General features: G+C 42.4%; 1 protein-coding gene across 1 annotated transcript in view; it reads left to right on the forward strand.

Moving 5' to 3' along the window:
- Positions 1 to 21,154, forward strand: part of LOC121626946 (collagen alpha-1(XXV) chain) — a 143,690-nt gene that overhangs the window by 113,893 nt on the left and 8,643 nt on the right. Inside the window, exons 12-25 of the mRNA XM_041965702.1 lie at positions 698 to 742; positions 2,772 to 2,816; positions 5,724 to 5,768; positions 10,999 to 11,031; positions 11,559 to 11,594; positions 15,165 to 15,227; positions 16,423 to 16,491; positions 17,231 to 17,275; positions 17,591 to 17,635; positions 17,883 to 17,960; positions 18,616 to 18,639; positions 19,861 to 19,905; positions 20,104 to 20,148; positions 20,305 to 20,385. Of these exons, the coding sequence (XP_041821636.1) occupies positions 698 to 742; positions 2,772 to 2,816; positions 5,724 to 5,768; positions 10,999 to 11,031; positions 11,559 to 11,594; positions 15,165 to 15,227; positions 16,423 to 16,491; positions 17,231 to 17,275; positions 17,591 to 17,635; positions 17,883 to 17,960; positions 18,616 to 18,639; positions 19,861 to 19,905; positions 20,104 to 20,148; positions 20,305 to 20,385 (699 nt within the window). The remainder of the gene's footprint in view (positions 1 to 697; positions 743 to 2,771; positions 2,817 to 5,723; positions 5,769 to 10,998; positions 11,032 to 11,558; positions 11,595 to 15,164; positions 15,228 to 16,422; positions 16,492 to 17,230; positions 17,276 to 17,590; positions 17,636 to 17,882; positions 17,961 to 18,615; positions 18,640 to 19,860; positions 19,906 to 20,103; positions 20,149 to 20,304; positions 20,386 to 21,154) is intronic.

Here is a 21,154-nt window from a genome sequence, read left to right on the forward strand (position 1 = left end):
GTTGAACTTATCTAAGCTGGAGCGGTTTATTTTATTAACTCTCCCACCCTAATGTGATCCACTCCCCCGTCACACACATTACAGTTTGGGTATATTAGAACCGACCCGAAATGATGAAAGAAAAAGCTGTTTTTCATGACTTCATGTCCACACACCATTGTTTCACACGTCTCTGAGTCGTTTAGAAATGTGACCATGGCAACACTTAGTCACTTTTATTGCTAAGGAGCACAGATAGCCAAGACAAGCAAACCACTGTGCAAGAGAGTGGGAGTTCAATAAAACATGCTCGGTACAGCCTCAGAGCCTAAATCATCTGCTTTAAGTAAGTTGAAGGAGGACATGCAAACATGCTGCAAGAGCTTCAGTGAAGCCTTTTGGGTTTTTTTTTTTTACTTTCTTTTCTCTCACATCGAAACTCTGCCGAATTATTCTCAACTCCCGGTCTGTATCGTCCATAACTTAGCGGATCTTAAAATATGGCATGCAATATTTATTCTGGCCTGGTTTTTTAAGATCAGCACACACAGGGGTGCTGAAGTGGGGCTGGGAACAATAGACAGGCCTGCTCACAAGCGGTTTTGTATAGGCTCGACTTTGGATGCCACTACAGTTTAGTTTCAGTTTCTTTGCAGGCGAAATACAGTGTGACTGTTGAAAGTAATGACACCTAAAGGCCTCTGTGTGTTTTTCTCAGGGTTCACTCGGACTTCCAGGCGTCCCAGGTGTTGACGGACTGAAGGTGAGGTTACTCATATAAAGGTTTATAGTAGTACTCACTGAGGAAAATGAGAGATGCTGCAAAATAGTCTTTATTCACAAACTATTCATTCATTCAGTTGTACTTTTTCTCAGAGAGAAAGGTGAAAATCCAGATAATCCATTTTTGAATTAAACAGGGGGATTTGCGAGAAATGAGATTTCATTTTGTTTTTTATTAGAAAAAGGTTTCATGGTTCAGTTGGCTGTCTTGTTCACATGGATATTTTTGAATTGCAGAAAACTCATATTGCATAATTGCTCCAGTTAAATAGACCAGCCCCTCACAAAACACGACACATGAATAAGTTCAGGAGGCGAACCACCATCCACACCTGAAAGTATTTTATCTTCAAAAGACTCACTTTAACATACTTACAGTTTTCATTAGCCTTTGTGGCCGTGTGTTGCACTTTTCATATTAGAAAAGTTCTGCCATGCATTCTGACAATTTCAAACCACCATGCTGTTCGGGAGAAATCCCCTGGGCTGCATCCTCCAGTCTAAACCACAGAGCGCTGTTTTCGAGCTCCCTGTGAATCTGCTCAGACTCTCAGCGCGTTTCTGCATTTCATTCTCGAATGAAGCGAATGAAGAAGACACAATGCAGGTGCTGCACTGTGGGGAAAAGCGAAGGAGCATATTTATTCCAGAACGAGCGACGGTGCGAGTGCTGAGAATGAACGGGGAGATGATCTGAGAGGCGGCATCTTTCGAATCCCAAGCGTGCATTCACGAAGATACAAGCAGGGAGGCATGAGTGGCTGTAATAGGAACCAGAGGAAAGAAGTCTTGCAGTGAAAGCCGTACTGTCTCTGGAGACAGCAAAAGCTGAAGGCCTAATTCCATACTTTTGTAAGGAGTGAGGTTTGCCAGCATCCATGAAATAGAACTCCAGTGCTGTGCCATGCAGTTATAAAACAGAATCCGTTATGGTATGTAGCTGTCACTCATGCGGAAAGTTGAAGTCTAAAGCAGTAAAGGCTGCTCTGCCAGCAGTGGCAGGTTGACTGGCAGACGACGTATTGATCTGACATAGACACGCACTTAAAGGGGAGGATCACTAATGCGAACCTTATCAACCCCGGTTTAGAAGTTTTTAATCAGACTCCATCATCATTATGGCAATATATTACTATCATTATGTCAATGACTCCCATATGTGGGCTGATAGATGATACACGATTCCCACATTTATGAAGAGTTTCACCACTTGTGTGTAGCTGAGGGATTCCTCCCAGTGCTCCATGAAAACAAAGCATTGTGGGAAAAAATGAAAACAAGAAACTGAGAGAGAAGAAGAAGAAATGAAATGAAAGTACATATAATAACCCAGTTTTGCTTCCGATATGGCCAGTATTGAGCAGCCCATTGATGCATATTTTAATTCAGAAAACAAATTGCTTTATTTTCCATCCTGGCTACATTAATCAGCATCATCCAGTTAAAGCTGTCTCTCTGGGTTGAGGAATAGCTGCCCCTCTTCTAAAAGGCTAATGATGTGGTAGGTTTGCAAAGATCAGGAGGTTAATTGTTTCTGGCAAACGCCTGACTGAGGTTGGACTCAGCAAGCGCCACAGAGAACAGGGCTTCGGACTCACACTAACAGCGGGCTGGCGTTCATCAGATGGACTTGATTGAGAAAATGAAGCTTTAAATCAGCTTGTTTTTTCTCTTTACTTTCAGATTTAGATCGCGGTTTTAATATTTGAACTTTTTTTTAGCGAATTTTGTGGAATTTATTCAGTCGTAGCTGTAACATGTTGAGAGTTAATTCTTTGCAATATAGTCAAATACACCATCTCGCCTATCTACTGCTTCATTTTCAACAATCCTGCAAATGCATAACACCTGTGCAGCGATGACACAAGCTTAGCCTCCGTTAAGGTCAGAGGTTATCTCGATCCAACTAAAAAATGCCAAGCTTTTTGTACCTGACCTGAAATCAGAGTTCACGTTGCCGGAACAGCACACTGAATACAGCCACTGTGTGTGTGCTATGCTACCCATAGGGAGATGTTGGCATCCCAGGATTGGACGGTATCCCCGGATCCAAGGTCTGGTGCACACGCATTCTGTGTGCTTTTATTCTTATAAATTCACAGCAATCATATATTTTTTAGTTTTATTCCTTCCCCATCAAAGAAACATTCTCTTCTTTTCAACTTTTGGTCGCTTTTTTGTTTGTTTGTTTTTTTTGCCATTTTTATCATACTTTTTTACCTCTTTCATTAGAATTTCTTTACTTATACATATAGTTTGTCATTCCTCCTTAGAAAACATGCACATGTATCTTTTCATTCATCCTCGTTGGACGTCATGTTTGCATGATTCATATTTGCCAGAATATCAACAAAAACACTGAAGAAGAACAGGTTACCTTCACAGCAGGTGTGTGTAATTAAATGTCATAGTGGCACCTGCACATGTAGATTTTAGTTAATTGAAACTGTGGTGTGACAACATGTTAGCAGGATTCTGGCCTGTTAATGTTGACTGCGTTTTAAAAAGTACTTCAATAAGCTGATTTTTGAGGGTCTGTCTGGGGGGGAAAGCAGCCATAACACAGGAGACTTTCCATAATCTAACATGAATTTAACCCCAGATACAATCTGACCTTTAGTGCCTGCAATAATTCCCCAACTGAACCCAACTCCCCCTGAGCCTTTCTGTCGTTAATACTCTGCTTTCTTTCCCAACAGGGTGAAATGGGAGAGCGAGGTGAAAAGGTAAAGTGCTAATTCAGATCACCAAACATTATTGTTAGCATCAGTCTTGATACGCCGCCATGTGTTTGAACAGCCGTCCTGACAAAATGACGGCAGCTCTGCTTTTACGTCGCGCGGCTCCAGCTTGCTTTTTCAAAGATGACTCCCTTCTGAGATTTGGCCATCGGTGAGTCAGTGATTCAGTGAGTCACAAAACTGAACCCAGTTTCTCCAACAAGGCCTTGGAGGAGACCAAAAAAACTGAACCCACACAATAGCCTGAGAGAGGAAAAGCAGCCTTATTCTCTCCATTCCCTAATTCTAACGGTGCCTTGTCGGACAGCAGCGGGTGGGAGGTGTGAACGCTGACCGAGTCGAGAGAGGGAGACGGGCTGGGGAGGGAGGTGATGACTCATTGTTCTTCATCAACCACAAAACAGGCCTTCAGGCAGTTGTTCTCAGTCGCTGTTTTTCTTCAAATCAGAGACTTATTCCCCAACACACCTGCATCGCCGTAATAATAAGGCCGTGCTAGCCAATCTCCTAGCAACCAGCACTCAACGCATCATGGGTGTCCTGTGGAGAATTAGCTGGATGCTAATAATGGCTCAACAGAAACTGCATCAGGAGGAGACTGCTTTGGCGTGAGCTCGTGAGTTAGACCTGAACGGTCTGATGAGCTGGATTGGTGAGACGCTGTCTTGTCTCTAGACTTCTGCTTTTGTCCCATAATCTTCACTCTAGAGGATCCCAAACATTTTGGCTTATGACCCTTTAAAATGAGGCTACGTCGTTGCCCCTCGGCGTCGTCACAGGCGGCGTGAGTGATGAGCGATGTTCCCTTTTCAGACTGTTTCATTTGAAGAGTTTTGTAAGCAAAAAGAGGGAAAAACTATCCATTATTTGTGAAAAAAAGCAAATATAAGAAAGAATTCAGGCAAAATAAACAGCATGTTCAATATCTTGGCGAGTCCCTTCCTCCTGCAACCATTGCTTTGGAAATCAGCTTTTATTTAAGAGGAGTCACATAAAGAGCCGGCAGGCAAATTCAAGAAAGCAGTTTTTCAATGCTGACTTTATGCTAGTTATCATTTTAGCTTCTTATGGATGACACTGCATCTAAACAGATGGATGCTTGATGCCAAACATAGTACCTAGTATATTGACTTTTTAATGTTCTCCACAAGGACACAACCTTTGATTTCAAATCCTTGGAACTGCTGTCCACTGTATGACTCACAGTCTATTAGGCTATCATTTACTGAACATAAAATCATGCAGATTTATCAAAAGTGAAATGATGAGCTCCCTGCCAAAGTACTATGAGCTTTTTTTTCCCAAGAGGAGCCAAGTATGTTAACATAAATTGTTGTTTTTGGCTTCGGTGAGAGCCAGCAGGCACATTCAAGAAAACAATGCTCGCCTCAAACAGAAAAAAAGGATCGTTCGAGAAGCACAGGGCCGATTACATCAGGCTCAAGTTCTGACATCATGAGCATCCTCCACAAGTTCACCTTTCTGTTAAATTTGTGTGTTTGCTATTCACCTTCAAATTAGGAACATATTCGGCTGTAATGTTCTCGATATAAAACCAGACGGTTTTTACGGCAGTGCAATGATTAATCAATCAGCAAGAGTCCTAGACACTCTGCAGGCGCTGTGAGGCAGTGCTTTGAACTAAATGCTAATGTCAGCATGCAAACGTGCTCACAATGACAATGCTAGTGTGCTGATGTTAAGCAGGTATAATGCTTACCATGTTGGCTTAGCGTGTTAGCGTGCTATCATTGAAGAATAAGCGCTGAAAACAAAGTGCCGTTAGCATGAAGGGCATCAGTTCATCATGAGGTGAACATGAATGTCGGTACCTCATTACATGGCAATCCATTGAGCAGTTCTTGGGATATTTTAGGTAGACTTGCCTTTAGAGGTGAAGCCCTTCAGAGTTGGTTCCAGGAGTTTAGGACATCAACAATGCCCCACAGTGTGTCTTACATCACATGAAATGAGTCATATTTGGACCATCAGTAGGTGATCAAATTGAATTTAGCATGTACTTCATCTTTGCTACAATGCACTGGGCTTTACCTCCAAGGATTTATTAGGCTGTTTTACAGGGCAGTCAATCGCAGAAAAAGAAGAGCTGTCAATCATGTTGAAGATCTTTTTCTTATGATTTAAGGTTCTCAGCTATGTCATTTGTTCAGCATTGACCTCATTCTTGTGATCGATTGACTGAATATGATTTCATCACAGGGTGATATGGGCGAAGACGGACCGAAAGGTGATATGGGCGAGAAGGTACGTGAATTCCTCTTTACCTTTCATTCACTTTGAACTTGCACAGAGAAATCGCGGGGTCTGGCTGTGGCCGGCAAACATCAAAGACAGTTAATGTTAGCCATCTGAGAGGAGACGCGTGTGGAGAGCCGCAGAAGTAACTGCGCTCAGGTGCCATCAGCTGTAGTCAAGGCTGCACAACAGCAATCATCCTGGCACTTGATGCGTCTTTTTGTGCTTAATGTGGACTTAATTGCTATGCACGCTGACGCTACATTTTCTGGTTGGATGGCTCCTGCATTAATTTGGGACCATTTATCATGAAGACAGCTTGTCGAGTTGGGATCCATTTCCAACAAAAGGCAGAGCACAGCTCTGCTGGACAGATTGTTCAGAGCTAAAGTAATAGATTCATGTTTCCGTCCAAAAAGCTTTTGTTTTCTGGAAAAGTTTTTTTGTTTTGTTTTGTGAGGCAGAGGCAGATTATGTGTCCGATCCAGGACTTCACGCTGCTTTGGCCGTTATTATTTTGTTGAAGAAGCATTTACGAAAATAGGTCACAGCATTATTTGTATTGGGTGACCTCATGACAAAATCTGGCCTCTTTACATTTCAGAGACAAAACAATTATGGATTGGAATAAACACGTCTTTGAAAATGTCGATTCAGCTCCTCATCGGGCCATGCATGAATTGCTCACGCTTCTGGGAAAAGATGAAGCTTCTTTGCTGAGTTGCCAAATAATGAGTTGCTAAGAACAGGCAGCAGACACAAAATACTGTGATTTTTTTATATATATTTACACAGGAAATGGTGCTCTTTGCTAGAAATACTGAGTTAGGTATAAAAACAAAATATAACTGATAGACCAGCATCGAAGTAGTAGCAGAGTACTCAAAACGTCAGTGCCAATTTATTGCTGTTCAGCAGGGAAAACTTTGATATCTTCTCACTTTATGGGTACTCTGGTTTTTTTAAAAGACTGCTGAACACGGCTGCCAAGAAAGACACCGTTTGAGGGGAACAGATGCAGGATATCATCTGTGGAAAATGAGTGAACAAAAAGGAAAGTGCAGGGCGATAAAACTTTGCAGCTCGAGCACCGCTTTGATCTGGTCTACCTTAATGCAGTTAAGGCGAAAAAATGGATTTTGGCTGCAGTAGTGAGGAAGAAAAAGTAGAATTGAGTTCCACAGGAATTCAGACTTCTGTAGCCAGTCACCTGCCATTCATGCTTCAAGAGCATGTTCATGTATTTGGCAACAAAAAGAGGCAAAAAGTAGCGTAAAGATCTGGAAATAGTGAGCAATTTTTCATTAGTATAGATAGGATTACCTCATCTTGTCAGAATGTCAGTGTCGGGATAGAAAGATGTTTTTTTTATGTAGCACACATATGGCAGGAGTAATTGTTTTTCAATCGAGTTATACCTCAGTGTATATCCACATGTGTCAGACACATCAAGGATTGATTGATTCTTCAGCGAGAGTGAAAATAATGTCTCATGCTTGCTCATATACGTTCACACTGAGCCTCCTGTCATCAGAGTCGTGCGTCTGATCAATTGCGCTTCCCTGACATCATTGCTTCACTGGTGGATGGGGAAAGCAGAGAGTAGTAGAAGCTGCAGAGGAGAGGAGTGGAGGACATCGTCAGTCCTCCGTACTGAAGATGCCAAAGTTAACAATACACAGCACGCACTGCGGGGAAAATGTGGTACCGCGGGGTAAGAGGTGAGGCTGCGAAAGCTTGGGTTTGGTGAGCCGAGAGACTTCAGGGAGCGCAGAGGGGGAGAGAAATGGCAGCGCAAGGAGTCGGACGATACAAAGGGAAGTTGTTTTGATAAGGGACAGGGGATGGTATATACTCTGGTACATGCACGCTCCCTCTTTGGCACAAATTTAAATATGCACATGCAAAGTCTCTTCAGCTCACATCCTGCAAGACACAATCTGTGACTCTCTGGATCATCATCATTTGAAGTTTTATGCCTTAGATTACATTAATATAGGACTACACAGCTTTTTAGATATACTGTATATCTCTATGGCTTCAGACCTCCAGCAGCCCCAAAAGCCCAGTGTTCACTGTTTGTCAAAAGGAGGGCACTGTTTGTTAAAGGAGTACATTGACATTTTGAGATATAAGCTTATTCGCTCTCTGGTCGAGTTAGATGCAATAATTGATGCTGCTAGCATGACTGTGTGGTAAAAATGTAGCTAGAACGAGCAACAAGTTAGCTTAGCTTCGTCATAAAAAAAAGGCTAGCTCTGGTCAAAAGCAGCAAAAATCACCCAACCAGCACCTCTAAAGGTCATTTATTAACTTTTTACAGTTTTATTCTGTGTGGGTGGTTATGTGCCCAACTGTTTCTTTGCAGGGACCAGTCACTTCCTGGAGTTGCCACCAGTTGCCACTGTTCCTGGCCAGGAAATAGTCTGGCACATAACCACCCGGAAAACAGCAACAATTGTTTGTTGTTAGACTTCTGTCTTGCAGAGGGGCCTTATGACAAAGTCTAATTTAACATTTAATTTTAGTTTATAATGGGCTCACATGTAATAGGGTGTAACAGGGGCTCAACAACAAGGTATTTCATCTATAAAAATGCATCAAGATAATCATATATTTTGGATGCACAATTTTGCAAAGTTACAAGTGATTTTAGTCATCAAATGAATGTAGTGGAGTATAAAGCAGCAAGTGGCCTATCTCATCATCAACTGTGAAGAGAAATGTTTCCGACAGCGTCTGCATGTCCATCTCTGGCCTCATTCAAAACAAATCATTACAGCAGTTAAAAGCTTTTAGTTCTAAACCATTTACCTCTGATGCATTCTGCCTAAGTATCTAACTAGCTGTGAAATTAACTGTGACTCTCTTTGTCGAACACGTCGGACCTCAGAGATAGGAAAAGGTTTGGAAAATAAACCCAAGTAAACTCTTGACTTGGTTTTTGGGAACTTCCAGGCTGTGAGTGCTTGGCTCCGGCCGGTGTGGCACAGTGGTTGGTATAATTTTTGAGTCTTAAGATCCGGTCCAAGCTCTTGTGAACTGGCCACATTTCAACGGTTGGCAGGGCCTTTCTGCCCTGGGAGCCAATCATAATCTGCCTCACACATATTCTAACTCGGAGACTGAGGTTGATATTCAGCTGAGGCCGCTCAATTTGGTCATCTTTACTAATGACCATAATATGGAGTAGGAGTCATGTTTTGAGGGCTGTGGTGACATTTAATGGCTACGTTTGTCACAACTCTGTCTCGGCTTCATCACTCGCTGATTAATCCCCTCCATCTCGTTCGCTCCCACCAGGCAAACAGCTGGAAAACGGCCTGATTTACTAAGTATACGTCATGAGATCTTCGTGCTATTATCTTTAAATGGCAATATGCGGGGACAGTTCTGGGTGCCTGTAATGAAGTGGAGCTGTGGTGACAGCTCTCCATCCTGCTCGGCTCTGTGGTTAAGTCACAGGCTGTAGCCTCACCATGGTAATTGGCCCAATTGGGATATTTCAGCACTCTGTGCCACACCTCAGCTCACCTCCCAACTCCGCCGCTTTTTCCATCTCATAGTACTTAATTTGGAATAGATTAAACTCATGAAACCTCTCGCTTGGTTCTCGGCCTTGGTGTCACTTCTGTTAGCTCTGTCATGACAGAAAATATCATTGGTGTTTACCAGTTCAGCAGCAGGGGAGTGAAGTGCTAATTGCTTGCATAGCATCATCTGATACTTGTTTTCACATGACAGCTGCTTTTTGATTGAAAGTGTGTGAACTGTGTTGTAAATTCTTATTTTTCTCAACATGAGCTCCTGATGGTCTCATTCCACTGAGATTAATAATGGGAAAAAAAGTTAAATATGCCTACATGTAGTCCATAGCTTGATTATGAGCTTAACAGGGTGAGATCTTTTGTAGTTTCATTTCTGGGTAAGATGGAACAATTAAGCACAGATGTGAGGCATTCTTACATACCCATCCCTGCCAAAAAGCAACAGGTGTAAACCAGCTCTGACTTTGATGTTTGTTTTGTTGAAACAATTATTCAATCAAGACACCAAAAAGTCAGAATAATGGGCCTCTGTATAAAGTATCCTTTTTTATTATAATTTTAAGGTCAACCACAACATGACATACATGTTGTTTCTTAAGCGTTTGACCAAAAACATTTTAACTTCATCATGTAAAATCATTTGAAAGTCTTTCATTCGTCTTGTGTATTGTAATTTGAGCAGCCTGTTTATACAGCTCACTGTAAAAGTGCTATTCTCTTAGATCTTCTGTGCCCTCAATAAAATACATAAGAAAAAAAACCCATATAAAAATAGGAATGATAAGTTTTAAGACAGGGAAAGAGGCACACTTCGGTATGCAACAAAGCCCAGCTGTAAACAGTAACACAGTTTATTGTCTGCAAAAAAAAAATTGCCGCAATTAAACATGCCTTGTGTGCTATGCATCGTAATGACTCCCATAAAAAGCTGAGGGCGAGAGGCATTCCTTGAGCAACTTCTGAGCGCAAGGCGTATGTGTAGAGAAACCACAGAGTCCGCACCAGAGCTAAAGACCCAGTCTCCTTCTCCCCACTCCCTTTTCCCACCAACCGCCCATAATTACGCTTATTGGCCCCTTGTTTTATGTATGTTTTTACTGTAACACAGCAGAAGTAATGCAGTCCATAGGAAAAGGCCTGGGTTCTGGATGTCTGGATGACTTTGCTGGAAAAATGTGATTTAAGTAGCTGTCTGCCTCTAGTTCAACACCCTACCTGAAGAGGTACAATGAAACAAGGGTTTAAATGGTTGCCATTAGCACAGTATATCTATCAAACCCCATACCTCCTGCACTGCTGTGGATTCCTTCTACATAGTGTTAGATTTCATGTCACCACCACCAGGATGCAGCTGCACTCTGACAGTGTAAAAACAATGAAATGATTCCCAGCACTGTAGTCAGACAAATGCTGTCTCAGACTTTAGTGAGAAGCTACACTCAATCTGAGCACTGCTGAGAATAGCGGACAATCTTCTTTCTAATTGGATTTGCACCCAGTTTTGTCCAGCAGCAGCTGTGAATTTATGCTCTGCATTGTAAAAACAGGCTTCTTTCGTATTTTTCTCACCGTAATTGCACAGTAATGTTCGCTCCTGTTGTTCCCTCACAGAAAGCCCAGTGTTGCTATAACTCTTTGGACAGTTTTCCATGTTGTGCCTTTCTAATTGTTGCTTTCTACCCTTTCCTTAGGGAGATGCAGGCTCCTCTGCAGCTGGCATCAAGGTGAGCGTTAAGCTAACACTAAAGGTTTTTCAGCGTCTGTTTCTCGATCCTCATTAGGAGTCAGTTGCACCAGCTGTTAGGCTCAAACTTGTGTTGATTTATGTTTCGCTAAATTTGAAAGGTTTGCACCACACAAACCTACTAGCTCTTACATAGAGATTAGTTGTAATTACACATTTGAACAAAGGAACTTCCAGGCTAACCTAGTTAGCTAAATCAACAATGATCAATGTGGCATTAGCTTGCTAATATATGACCCATTTAGAGTGAGAAAAATATAGTAACTGATCTGATACTTAACCAAAACATGAAGTTAGTAATGTTTGCTTAAATGATCCAATGATGTCAGTAAGGTTAAGCTTGCGTTAGCATTAGCATTAGCTCAATCATTAAGTGAAACCAGCCAGCAGTTCTAGGAACTATGGAAGGACTTAACGCACAAACTCAGTCACAGATTTACAAATAGTTGGTGCAACCTGATCCAGGAATGAAGCTGTTGAAAAGAAAACTCTTTGCATGTCTTACAGGGCGAACCTGGAGAGCCTGGACGAAGTGGGCAAAAGGTAATAATTGGACTTGGCGACACATCGCTCTTTGATACACAGTAGGTAGATGGTAGTATGTAAACAGAGATAGATTCAGCAGTGATGGTCATACAGTTTTAATCATATGAACTAACTCAATTTTGTTGAGTGTGTAGTCTTAATAATGGTTTCTGTAATGATAAGTGAGTACACAAATAAAATACTCAACTATGCACTAAAGGAAAATATTCTTGAGCTTGCTGAAGATATTTAGTTTTCATGAATGCACACACCGAAACAAGTTTGAATGTAGAAGGTGAAGCTCTAGTCTGTTGTGCAAGATAAAATAGTTCAAGCTTGGATAAGAGCATTCCTAACTCAGTTGAAGCTCACAGTTTAATAAGGATGGTGGTGCATGGGGGGCTCACTGAGCAGAACCTGACACTTCAACTTGAACTTTAGTACATCACAGTGCTCCAACTCATTTTACATTTACCTTGGCTTGATGCTTGTTTTCAGCCAGTGTAAGGTCCCAGATATCACACTAACATTCAGGATATACTAAATCTTTTGGACGTTTCTCGTCCATTTTACTGTAACCTGTACTTGTTTTGAACCACCAGGTCATCCCATTACTTTGCTACGCATCAGTCCAACTACACAAGCTTTTGTTGTTAGCAGTGTTTGTTGGTATGACCTCTCTCTCCCGGCCAGTGTTGACTCAAGTGTTTGACGCGCTTTCCAAGCCAACAAAGGAAATTGCAAGAGTATTGTTGAAGAAACAGTTGCTGACGAGAAACTAATAAAACAAGCATGCAGCAGAAGAGGAGCTCTTTTCCTGCAAAATAAAAACCATTACTTGTCTCTTGACCAGGCTGCTGCGAGATTGCACCAGTGCTCCATCTAATTACACTTTTTAATCCCACGTGCTGCACCCCATTAATTTCCCCTCTCTATTCTCTGTGTGGACCAACTGGATCCAGGCAAGCAGAAGGGCTTTTAGTAAATGTCTTTTTTTTCTGCTGCAAAGAAATTACGGGTGGCCTTACTAATTTTTTTTACTGCTTTATCTTATCTCTCATTTGACAGCCATTCTGCTTGTGCTGACACGCTTACAAGTTGCATTTCTCATCAAAATGCTGATCACAAGATTGACTCATTGTTCCCCATTAAATATCACCGTTGGATGGCAATCAGCTGTTGGTGAAGTAGTAGTCCACAAGCAAGACTTTTATTCATTTGTTTTTCAATGCTTTCATTAGCCACAATGGAAATTTACAGCCCTCTCTCTGATCCCCGGAGTGCCATTACGGTTGATCATTCTCGTGCGGTGCTAATCATTTCTTTTCATACGCCATAAATACAATGGTCTTAATAGAGCGTTAAATTATCCAGAGTCAGATATTTTGTTTTGAAAGTCTCGCAGAGGCGTCACAAGGGACTCGACCTCAGATTTTTCCACCGTTGAATCAAATGACTGCACGTTACTCAAAGTTGCATGTAATGGGAGTCTGGAGTTCTCAACTTGACAATGACCCGGCCTTGGTAAACGGAGAAATAGGCCAACTCTGGGCTTCCAGCACTGCCAAGCTCTAACGACCTTGAAGCCACGGCAGCTCTCTCAAACAGCTTTTGCAACTTTAATCCAGAGTATCTGACAGTTGTTCTTTCCCGAAACCAGAACTTTTCACACCTGCCCAAACCAATAAAATCATAAAAATAAAACTGCATTGCACTTCTTGAAGGGTTGAGTGGTATAACGAGCACTAATCACGCCGTCAAGCCATGGCTGCATGAGTTGGTTTGAAAGTGCATGTGCGGTACCTTCTGCTGGTGCTTACCGCAAGCAGTCAACATACACTTACGGACAGCAGGCCACTTTTCAGAATTACAGCAGCTCGATAGCCAGAGAAAACGCAAACAGAAAGTACAGTGCAGAGCTGATAGAGCCCCAAAGAGCCTACAAATGAGGCTTGACTCAGCTTAGCTTGGCTTGGCTGTAACATGTCACACTCTTCCTGTGTAGGGAGAGCCAGGACTTCCAGGGCTGCCTGGACTCCCAGGGATAAAGGTAAATGCTTCGCTGTTTTTGTCCCCAGTCATTCCCCCGGTGTTGTCCCTGTCCATCCCCTTCAGCGCATCTGTAGCAGAGTTCAGAGCAAAACTCAGCTGACCTATCGTCATGCCTCATGTAGGACACATTCAGGTCTCACGATGTTGCTTTCCGTGCTGTGTGGGATCTGTACCTGCCTCCATCTGCTTGGGTGGCAGCGGCACAGTAATGCCTGTGCATTCAGTGCAGTGAAAAGTAAGGAGCTCAGGCAAACTGACAGGAAGTAATAGTCGAAGCTTTTGATCTGATCATGCCAGAAGTCAGCAAGAAAACTGTCTCATTACGGTTTGTGAATAGTGTCGAGCTTTATGAATTAATAATTGAAACGCTGCATCCCCGGCAACAACTTCAGTCTACTTCCTGGAAGTGGCATCGAGAGACTCGATGCAAAATGTGTCAAAACTGCTGCTTGTTAAGGAAGAGGAAGTTTGGCTTTTGTTTGATTATTTCCAGTTTTCCAAACAAGGCTTTTATTGCTTTAGCTAAGTTTCTTGCTTTTTGACTTCATCATGAAAGACAAACAGCAGATGGGGAACTTAATGCACATAATAATTCACTGCAGTCCTCTGGTTGAAGAATAACAACCATCTCAGTGCATCTCAGGATCATTAGCTTGAAAAATATAACATATGAATGCAAGGAATGCTCACACGGGCATGATGAGATGATGCTTGTTTCTGCTTTGGTTTTGTTTTTTTTCCTTTTGTGTGCTTGTAATGTGCTGGCCTTGTAAAAAGCCCTTTCATTTTACATTTTATATACCCCTGTTTTTACTTAGGAGGCCTGAATGCTTGATGGATTCTAACAATATTTTGCTAACGTAGCACTCGCGGGTTCTGAGCTCGCCTTGCACTTTGCTCTGCTCCGCATTCTTGGCTGTTTATCCGATCAAAGTCTAAAAGTTGTAGATGCAGGTCTCCATTCGCTTCCAGCGTGCCTGAACCTCTATCGGTGGGAAACTGTGGTTGCAGATGGTGAAGTAATATATTCCGATGAAGTTATTTCACAATCAAATGTAACGTAAATCAAATCAAGTCTCACACCTCGTGCTGGAAGCTCACTTTCTCATAAGTGGAAGTGCAAATGCAAAAAATGTTAAAGCTTCTTCATGAGTGGCAGAGAACCTGGTTTTTGCACACACTTAAGCAGAACTCTTCTGTGTGCCCTGATGAGTTTCTAACAAGGTCAGTCAGAACGTCTATTAAGGCTCCTAAGAGGGAGTCATTAATGGATGTGAAACCAGGGGATAAATTAAGAAGCTGCTGATAATTTGTGTGCGTGTGTGTGCGCGTGTGTGTGATTTATGCATGTCCCCGAGTGTGTGTTTGTGCACATGTGAAAGCGTATCAGCGCATGCCTGTCGTTTTGAATATTGGCCATGCATCTTGTGTATGTGTTGAGCGCTCATTAGCAGCGGGTGGAGGTATGGGCTGCACCAAAAATTCCCTGTGGAAAAAGTGAGTAATATTTTGCTGATTTTTTTTTTTTTTTTTCAGGGTGAGCCTGGATTCCTCGGTCCCCAGGGAGAGCCGGGGCTTCCAGGACTCCCAGGAACTAAGGTGGGGTGGCTTCACAGCAGTCTGGTTTGTCACAATACGAGAGGTATTTTCTGCTCAGAGTAACACGGTGCATATGTCATGTCAACGACAATGAGTCGCAACAGCTTTGGCAGATTTTTATCATGTCCCGCCAGTGCGTTTGTCATTAAAATCAGTAATTACTGTGGGTTTACAGTCTCATTATCCATAATTATCACTTTACCAAGGTGATTAAGCCCTGTGTTTCTTCAAAATGTCACTTGGAAGTGGTCAGAATGAGCTAATCTTGGCTGCTCCCTTTGAGTCGTGACATTATCACACCGTGGAGCCAGCAGTGATAATCCAGACACGGCAGAATTAATGTCAGCATTGTCCTTTTGCATCAAGTTGTTTGCAGTGCACTGATAATCGAGATGTATTAGTCCTGCCAGGGGATTGCTGAGAGGGAGAACATAGCAGCATATACTTTATCTGATGTTGTTTCCTTGTGTTCAGGTCTGCTTACAGATTTGAGACAACTGGGGCTTTACCTCATTTTTAAGGGGATGCAGCTGAAGTCTTTTCCACACTAAGACTTTGTAGGTTTATGTTCATGTCTGTGCCATTAAGTTATCATTAGTAAGCTGTTATTTTAAGAGAAAACCAAAGCCTAATGAACTCAACACTGCCAAATAATGGCACTTGGTTTTAAGCATCAGCAGTAAGTATTGGAGAGTATGAGCTCTGATGCCACATCCCCCTCTACTGGTTTTCGAGAGTCTCTTCACACTGAGACAATGCACACGACTATACAGCAAAGGATTTGCATTTTACTTAAACATTCAGATTCAGGACAAAGGCTGGATGCAGATGCTTGTTTCGGGGTTTTCTTCAAAATAATATCTCAACCTTGTCGAGTGTCACAGTCTACCAGGAGGCAGATGCTGACTCAGCATAAATACTTCCAATTCACAATGTAAAATCTGTTGAGTAAGCAAACTCAGAAGAAGGGCGGCGAGCTCTTATCGTGGACGTCCTCCGCCTCAGCACTGCTTAGCATTAAGGAAACTGGCGTTCACGCCTGGTGTTCAGAAGATGCATCACAGCTCCTCTGCTGACAATAAAAAGGGTTAGAAACTGACTCAGCAGTTCTTGATGACACTTGTTAAACACGGGATGCAGGAGAGCAGCACTGACTTACCTTTGTTGTTGAGCAGTCGTTGTTTTGTCTGTATAGGGTGAGAGAGGCGACCACGGGCCCCCAGGAAAGGGTGAAAGAGGAGAAATGGGACCCAATGGACCAAAGGTCAGTCATTCATGAGTGTGCATCCACAAATTCAACCAAAGGGGATCATTCAGCACTTGTTCCCAAAGGTCTTTTCCCCCACATCATTTATAGATATCTGCTGCCATCTAGAGCCTCTCTGGTTTAAGCACGCACTTTAAAGTTCCCAGAGATTCAAATAAGAAAAAGTAGAATACATCCCAAAGCAGTTCATTCAGTTCATCAAATATTCAGCGATGTTAACCCAGAGAGCTGGTTAAACTATTATAGCCCTGTAATGAGTTCAAGGCTTTCCCTGGAGTCTGCGTAAAGTAAACCAAATATAAATGAGTTTACCATTGTTTATGTCTGGCACTGACCCAGCAGGTAGCTTAAGCTCCAGTCTAAACCTAAACGACCCACAGATCTGTTTCACATCCTATTAGAAACCCCAAATGTGAAAGCCCTGCTTTATCAATGCCGGAGTTCAAATAAACACTTCCTCCTCTGCGTGGCAGTTATGGCATATTAAAAGCTGGTTGTTTTAGTGCAGCTGACTGTGTCGCTCTCTCGGGAGAGGTTTCACAGGTTGATGATATTCCCTTTGTGAAATATGCATTTTATATGCATTGAATTTTTTTTTATGATGAATTTTGATTGAACCCATAAAGAGTTTGGTTTTATGTTTTTCAATTTTAGGTTCATATCTCAAATACTGAGCGTTTACTTTTTATCGTCTCCCTCACATCCCGACTCGTTTCTGTTTTCTTACTCATGGCAGGGTTCACAAGGAGAGGCTGGCACACCTGGTCCTAAAGGGTCAAAGGTGAGCATGGCGGATATGTTTTCTTTAAATTTGGTGAACACAGCGTCTTAATTAGCTTATCCCCTAATTAGATTTTGCAGGTGATCTTAAATTTCCTTCATTTGGTGCTTTCTGTTTTTTTAGTCACTATGTTGTGACACAAAATACGAGAACTTGTTTGCCCTAATGATGAGGCATATGAGGCATATGTGATATATGACTTCAAGACATTTAGTCTACATGAGGCCACATGTGGAACTGTTTGAGAGAGTTTTAACTCTAATAATAGTAGTTTTGGTGATTCTTTGATCATTTTTGTCTGTCTTCTCACATTAGGGGGAGACTGGAGACAAAGGAGACTTGGGATCGATTGGCCCAAGGGTGAGCAAGTATATTAGAGAAGATAAATGCCTCTCTTCCCCCTTCTCAAATGAATTCATGATGTTGCACGAGTCCCATTCAATACTTTAGTGTTACTACACATTGCTTACCACCAGGGGGCAGCAGTCAGACCTTAGCAGTTCTTGGAAAGAGGCACACAGATGTTGGTGTATTTATCTGATGTTATGGATGAATCAGAATGAAAGAACATATGCAAAGTGCGTTGCTGAATGTCAATAATGTGCAGGGCCCCCCTGGGCAGAAAGGAGACCAAGGAGCCACTGAAATCATCGACTACAACGGAAACATTCAGGAGGCTTTACAGGTTAGACAAGTCATTACTGAACTGATTTCCCTCATTCTTGCTGTTTGAAAAAGACGTGCAGAATTGATAGCACAGTGAAACTTATTTCTGAATCATTTACCCTCTGCTGTGTCATAGTCACAATACCAAAAGACTCTTTCTAAAATCTGTGTCGCATTGCAACTCTTTTTATGCTGAGTTACATTCATAGAGAAGCAGGGCTGTGGAGGTACAGTAGGGGTGGTGGTAGGACATTTAAGCATTTGCCTCTCAGCATAGACGCAGCTCCTGTTGCTATTTGTTTTTTGTATGAATGACCGAGATCTTTTCACAGTCGTACCCACGTGGTTTTGCCTCATCTTCAATACTTAAGCCATGCTGAAGAGAGCCAAATACACAGAAACATATTTTGAAAAAGACGAAGCTGCAAACTTCAAAGCTGTTTGTGTGTTTAAACTCTAAAATGAGTCATTTTTCAAGTGTGATTGGCTTCACATTTTCAAATGCTATTCAGGATATGTCCTCTGCAGATAGAAAAGGCTAACATGTGTTCTTTAATAAATAACTCATTTTGAGGCTGTGTCTGTGCAGAAATGTGCTGACTCAAAGGTTTCTTTCCTGTTCGACCTCTTATCTCTCACCCCAACCCCATTTCCACTCCTTTGGCCCACTGCAGAAGATTACCACTATTACAGTAACGGTAATTAGGCTCCGTGTGTTGTGTGTATTGTGTCATATTCACAAGTGATTCATCTTTGTCCTCGCATGGGCCACACCCAGTCCCCACCTCGGCTTGCGCTGCCTTGTTGTACTCGTGCCCCCTCGGCCATCAGCAGGTTTGCTTAACAGAGAATGCAACAGTGTTCAGCGCTGCGTTTGTGCTTCTGTGTGATCGACGCTGCAAGCTGCCTGAGTTGCCGCTCGTCTCCCTGGATGTCAGCCAAACATCCTTTTAAAACAACCGAAATATTGTGAATGCAAAAATATTTGAAAGGGGGTTTTCCAAACCTCACTCCGTCCACTTTTGGTTGAAATCGTACCATGTACATACTGCAGCAGTCATGATATAGTTGAACTCCAAGGCATATTGCATATTCTTAAATTGTTTCGTTCACTAATGTGAAATCAAGATTCCATGCATCAAATCTGGAGCCAGGTAGTACTTCAGGATAAAAAGTGCAGAGAAAGTGGGAGGAAGGGGGTCAATGCCACTGATTTCAGCAGCCCAGTATCAAATTTAAGTGTATAAGCTAAGAATGCCAAATATAGCAAAGTATATAATTTATTTTCTGTGCAAAAACTTCATGAATTTTAAATTAACACTGCTCACAGTTGACAGAGTTTCAGAAAACCAAATGTGGAAAACAAATGAACAATCATTGGTGCCTTACGAGGCATTGTGTTGGTTAGCATGGTAAAGAATTAGCATGTTAAGCATCACACATGCTGAACTGGATTTTATTTATTTCAAATCAACGTACATTCAAATTTTCCTTTTATTTACTGTGGCTCAACACTCTGAAGCCACCACTTAGCAACAAGTCACAGAATCTTACGTGTGAATACAGAGAGGGATTATCTTCCCATCTTCCTCCCAAAAATGCCTGCTCAACATCACCCACATGTGCACCTCTCATCTGTTGGTGATGCTCATCATTGATCCATTTGCTCTTAGCTAACACGTGTTTGACTTTGGCATGTGTCTTCCAGTTGAGCGTCATGGTTCGTAACCGACTGCTAACATGTGTTGTGCTGTTTGCAAGTCATTTCATTGTGATGGTCGGCTCCATTGTTGAAGGATTTTAGTTCCCTGTATTCAAACCATAAGTTGATGCAGAATTGATCGATCCCAAGCAAAAGTCTATTTCCTCAGTTGATGAGAAATCGAATTAAATCTCCTCCCGTGTCTCTTTGTGTTCAGGGTCCTCCTGGACCTCCTGGGCCAATGGGACCGCAGGGTCTGAAGGTAAACTCTGTGTTCTGCTCTTTTCCTCACGTTTTCCACCCTGTCTGCGATACTGAATGTTTTCCTTCCATGTGCAAATCTCATGTTGACTCTCTTCACCAACAAGATTGCGATATATTACTGTCTCACAACTGCAAAATCAAACAGGTGAGAGCTGCATTTCTGTTTGCAAAATGTTGACATGTCTTTGTCTTTCAGGGGGATCGTGGTATGCCTGGTCTCCCTGGACTCGATGGTGAAAGAGTAAGTTCATCATATAATCACATATAGATTAGCTCAAAGACTTTGACTTAAATGATATTATACTCATGATCCTCATAAATATCTCTAAAGTGAGGACTTAAAATACACTGGTTCCATTTTAATCCTCTCTGTACATTTTTGCTCCTCCCCTCTCAGGGCTACAAAGGCTCCAAAGGAGACATGGGAATGCCCGGAGCTTCAGGGGACAAAGGGTCAACTGGCTTACCTGGCCTACCTGTGAGAGTCCACATATGTAGTCTACTTTCTAAGACAAAGCCTCTGAAAAATCTTTGTTTTATTACGCTCACATTTCATTCACAAATTTGTTTAAATGTGTGACGGTGAGCACTTCACCTTTGCCAAGATAATCCATCCACCTGACAGGTGCAGGTGGCATGCTGAGGAGGGGAATGTCCACCACTGCTGTTGCCCCTAAACTGAATGTTTCTTCACGACCAAAACTCGTCCCCAATGTTGTTTATGACAATTTGGCGCTACATCCAACTGGCCTCACAACCACACACGACATCTACCCACACCAGAACAGGACCTCCACATCTGGACTGTCTGAGACCAGATACCGGACAGCTGATGCAACATGCACGACCGATGAATGTCTGCAGAAACCGCCCCAGGGCAGCTTATCTGCAGGCTCTTCCTCCTCACCAGGGTCTTCACTTGACAGCAGTTCGTCGTCGTAACTGACTTGAGAGGGCAAATGCCCACTTTCGATGGCCTCTGACACTTTGAAGAAGTACTGGACTGTGCTGGGCAGGTGGCAGACTGTGAATGTTGTCCTGTTGGCAGGCTAACGTCACATACGAGCTAATGTTTGCTAATGTCAGCGCCGTGAACAAGGTGCCCCATGGTGGCGGTGGGATGATAGATAAACTGCACATTTCAGTGTGGCCTTTCATTGTGACCAGCCCAAGACCACACGTGTGCAATGATCATGCTGTTTAATCAGCATCCTAATGTGACCCACCTGCAAGGTGGATGGATGATC

Source organism: Chelmon rostratus, chromosome 23 (genome assembly GCF_017976325.1).
Source record: "Chelmon rostratus isolate fCheRos1 chromosome 23, fCheRos1.pri, whole genome shotgun sequence".
In the NCBI taxonomy this organism is placed as follows: domain Eukaryota; kingdom Metazoa; phylum Chordata; class Actinopteri; order Chaetodontiformes; family Chaetodontidae; genus Chelmon; species Chelmon rostratus.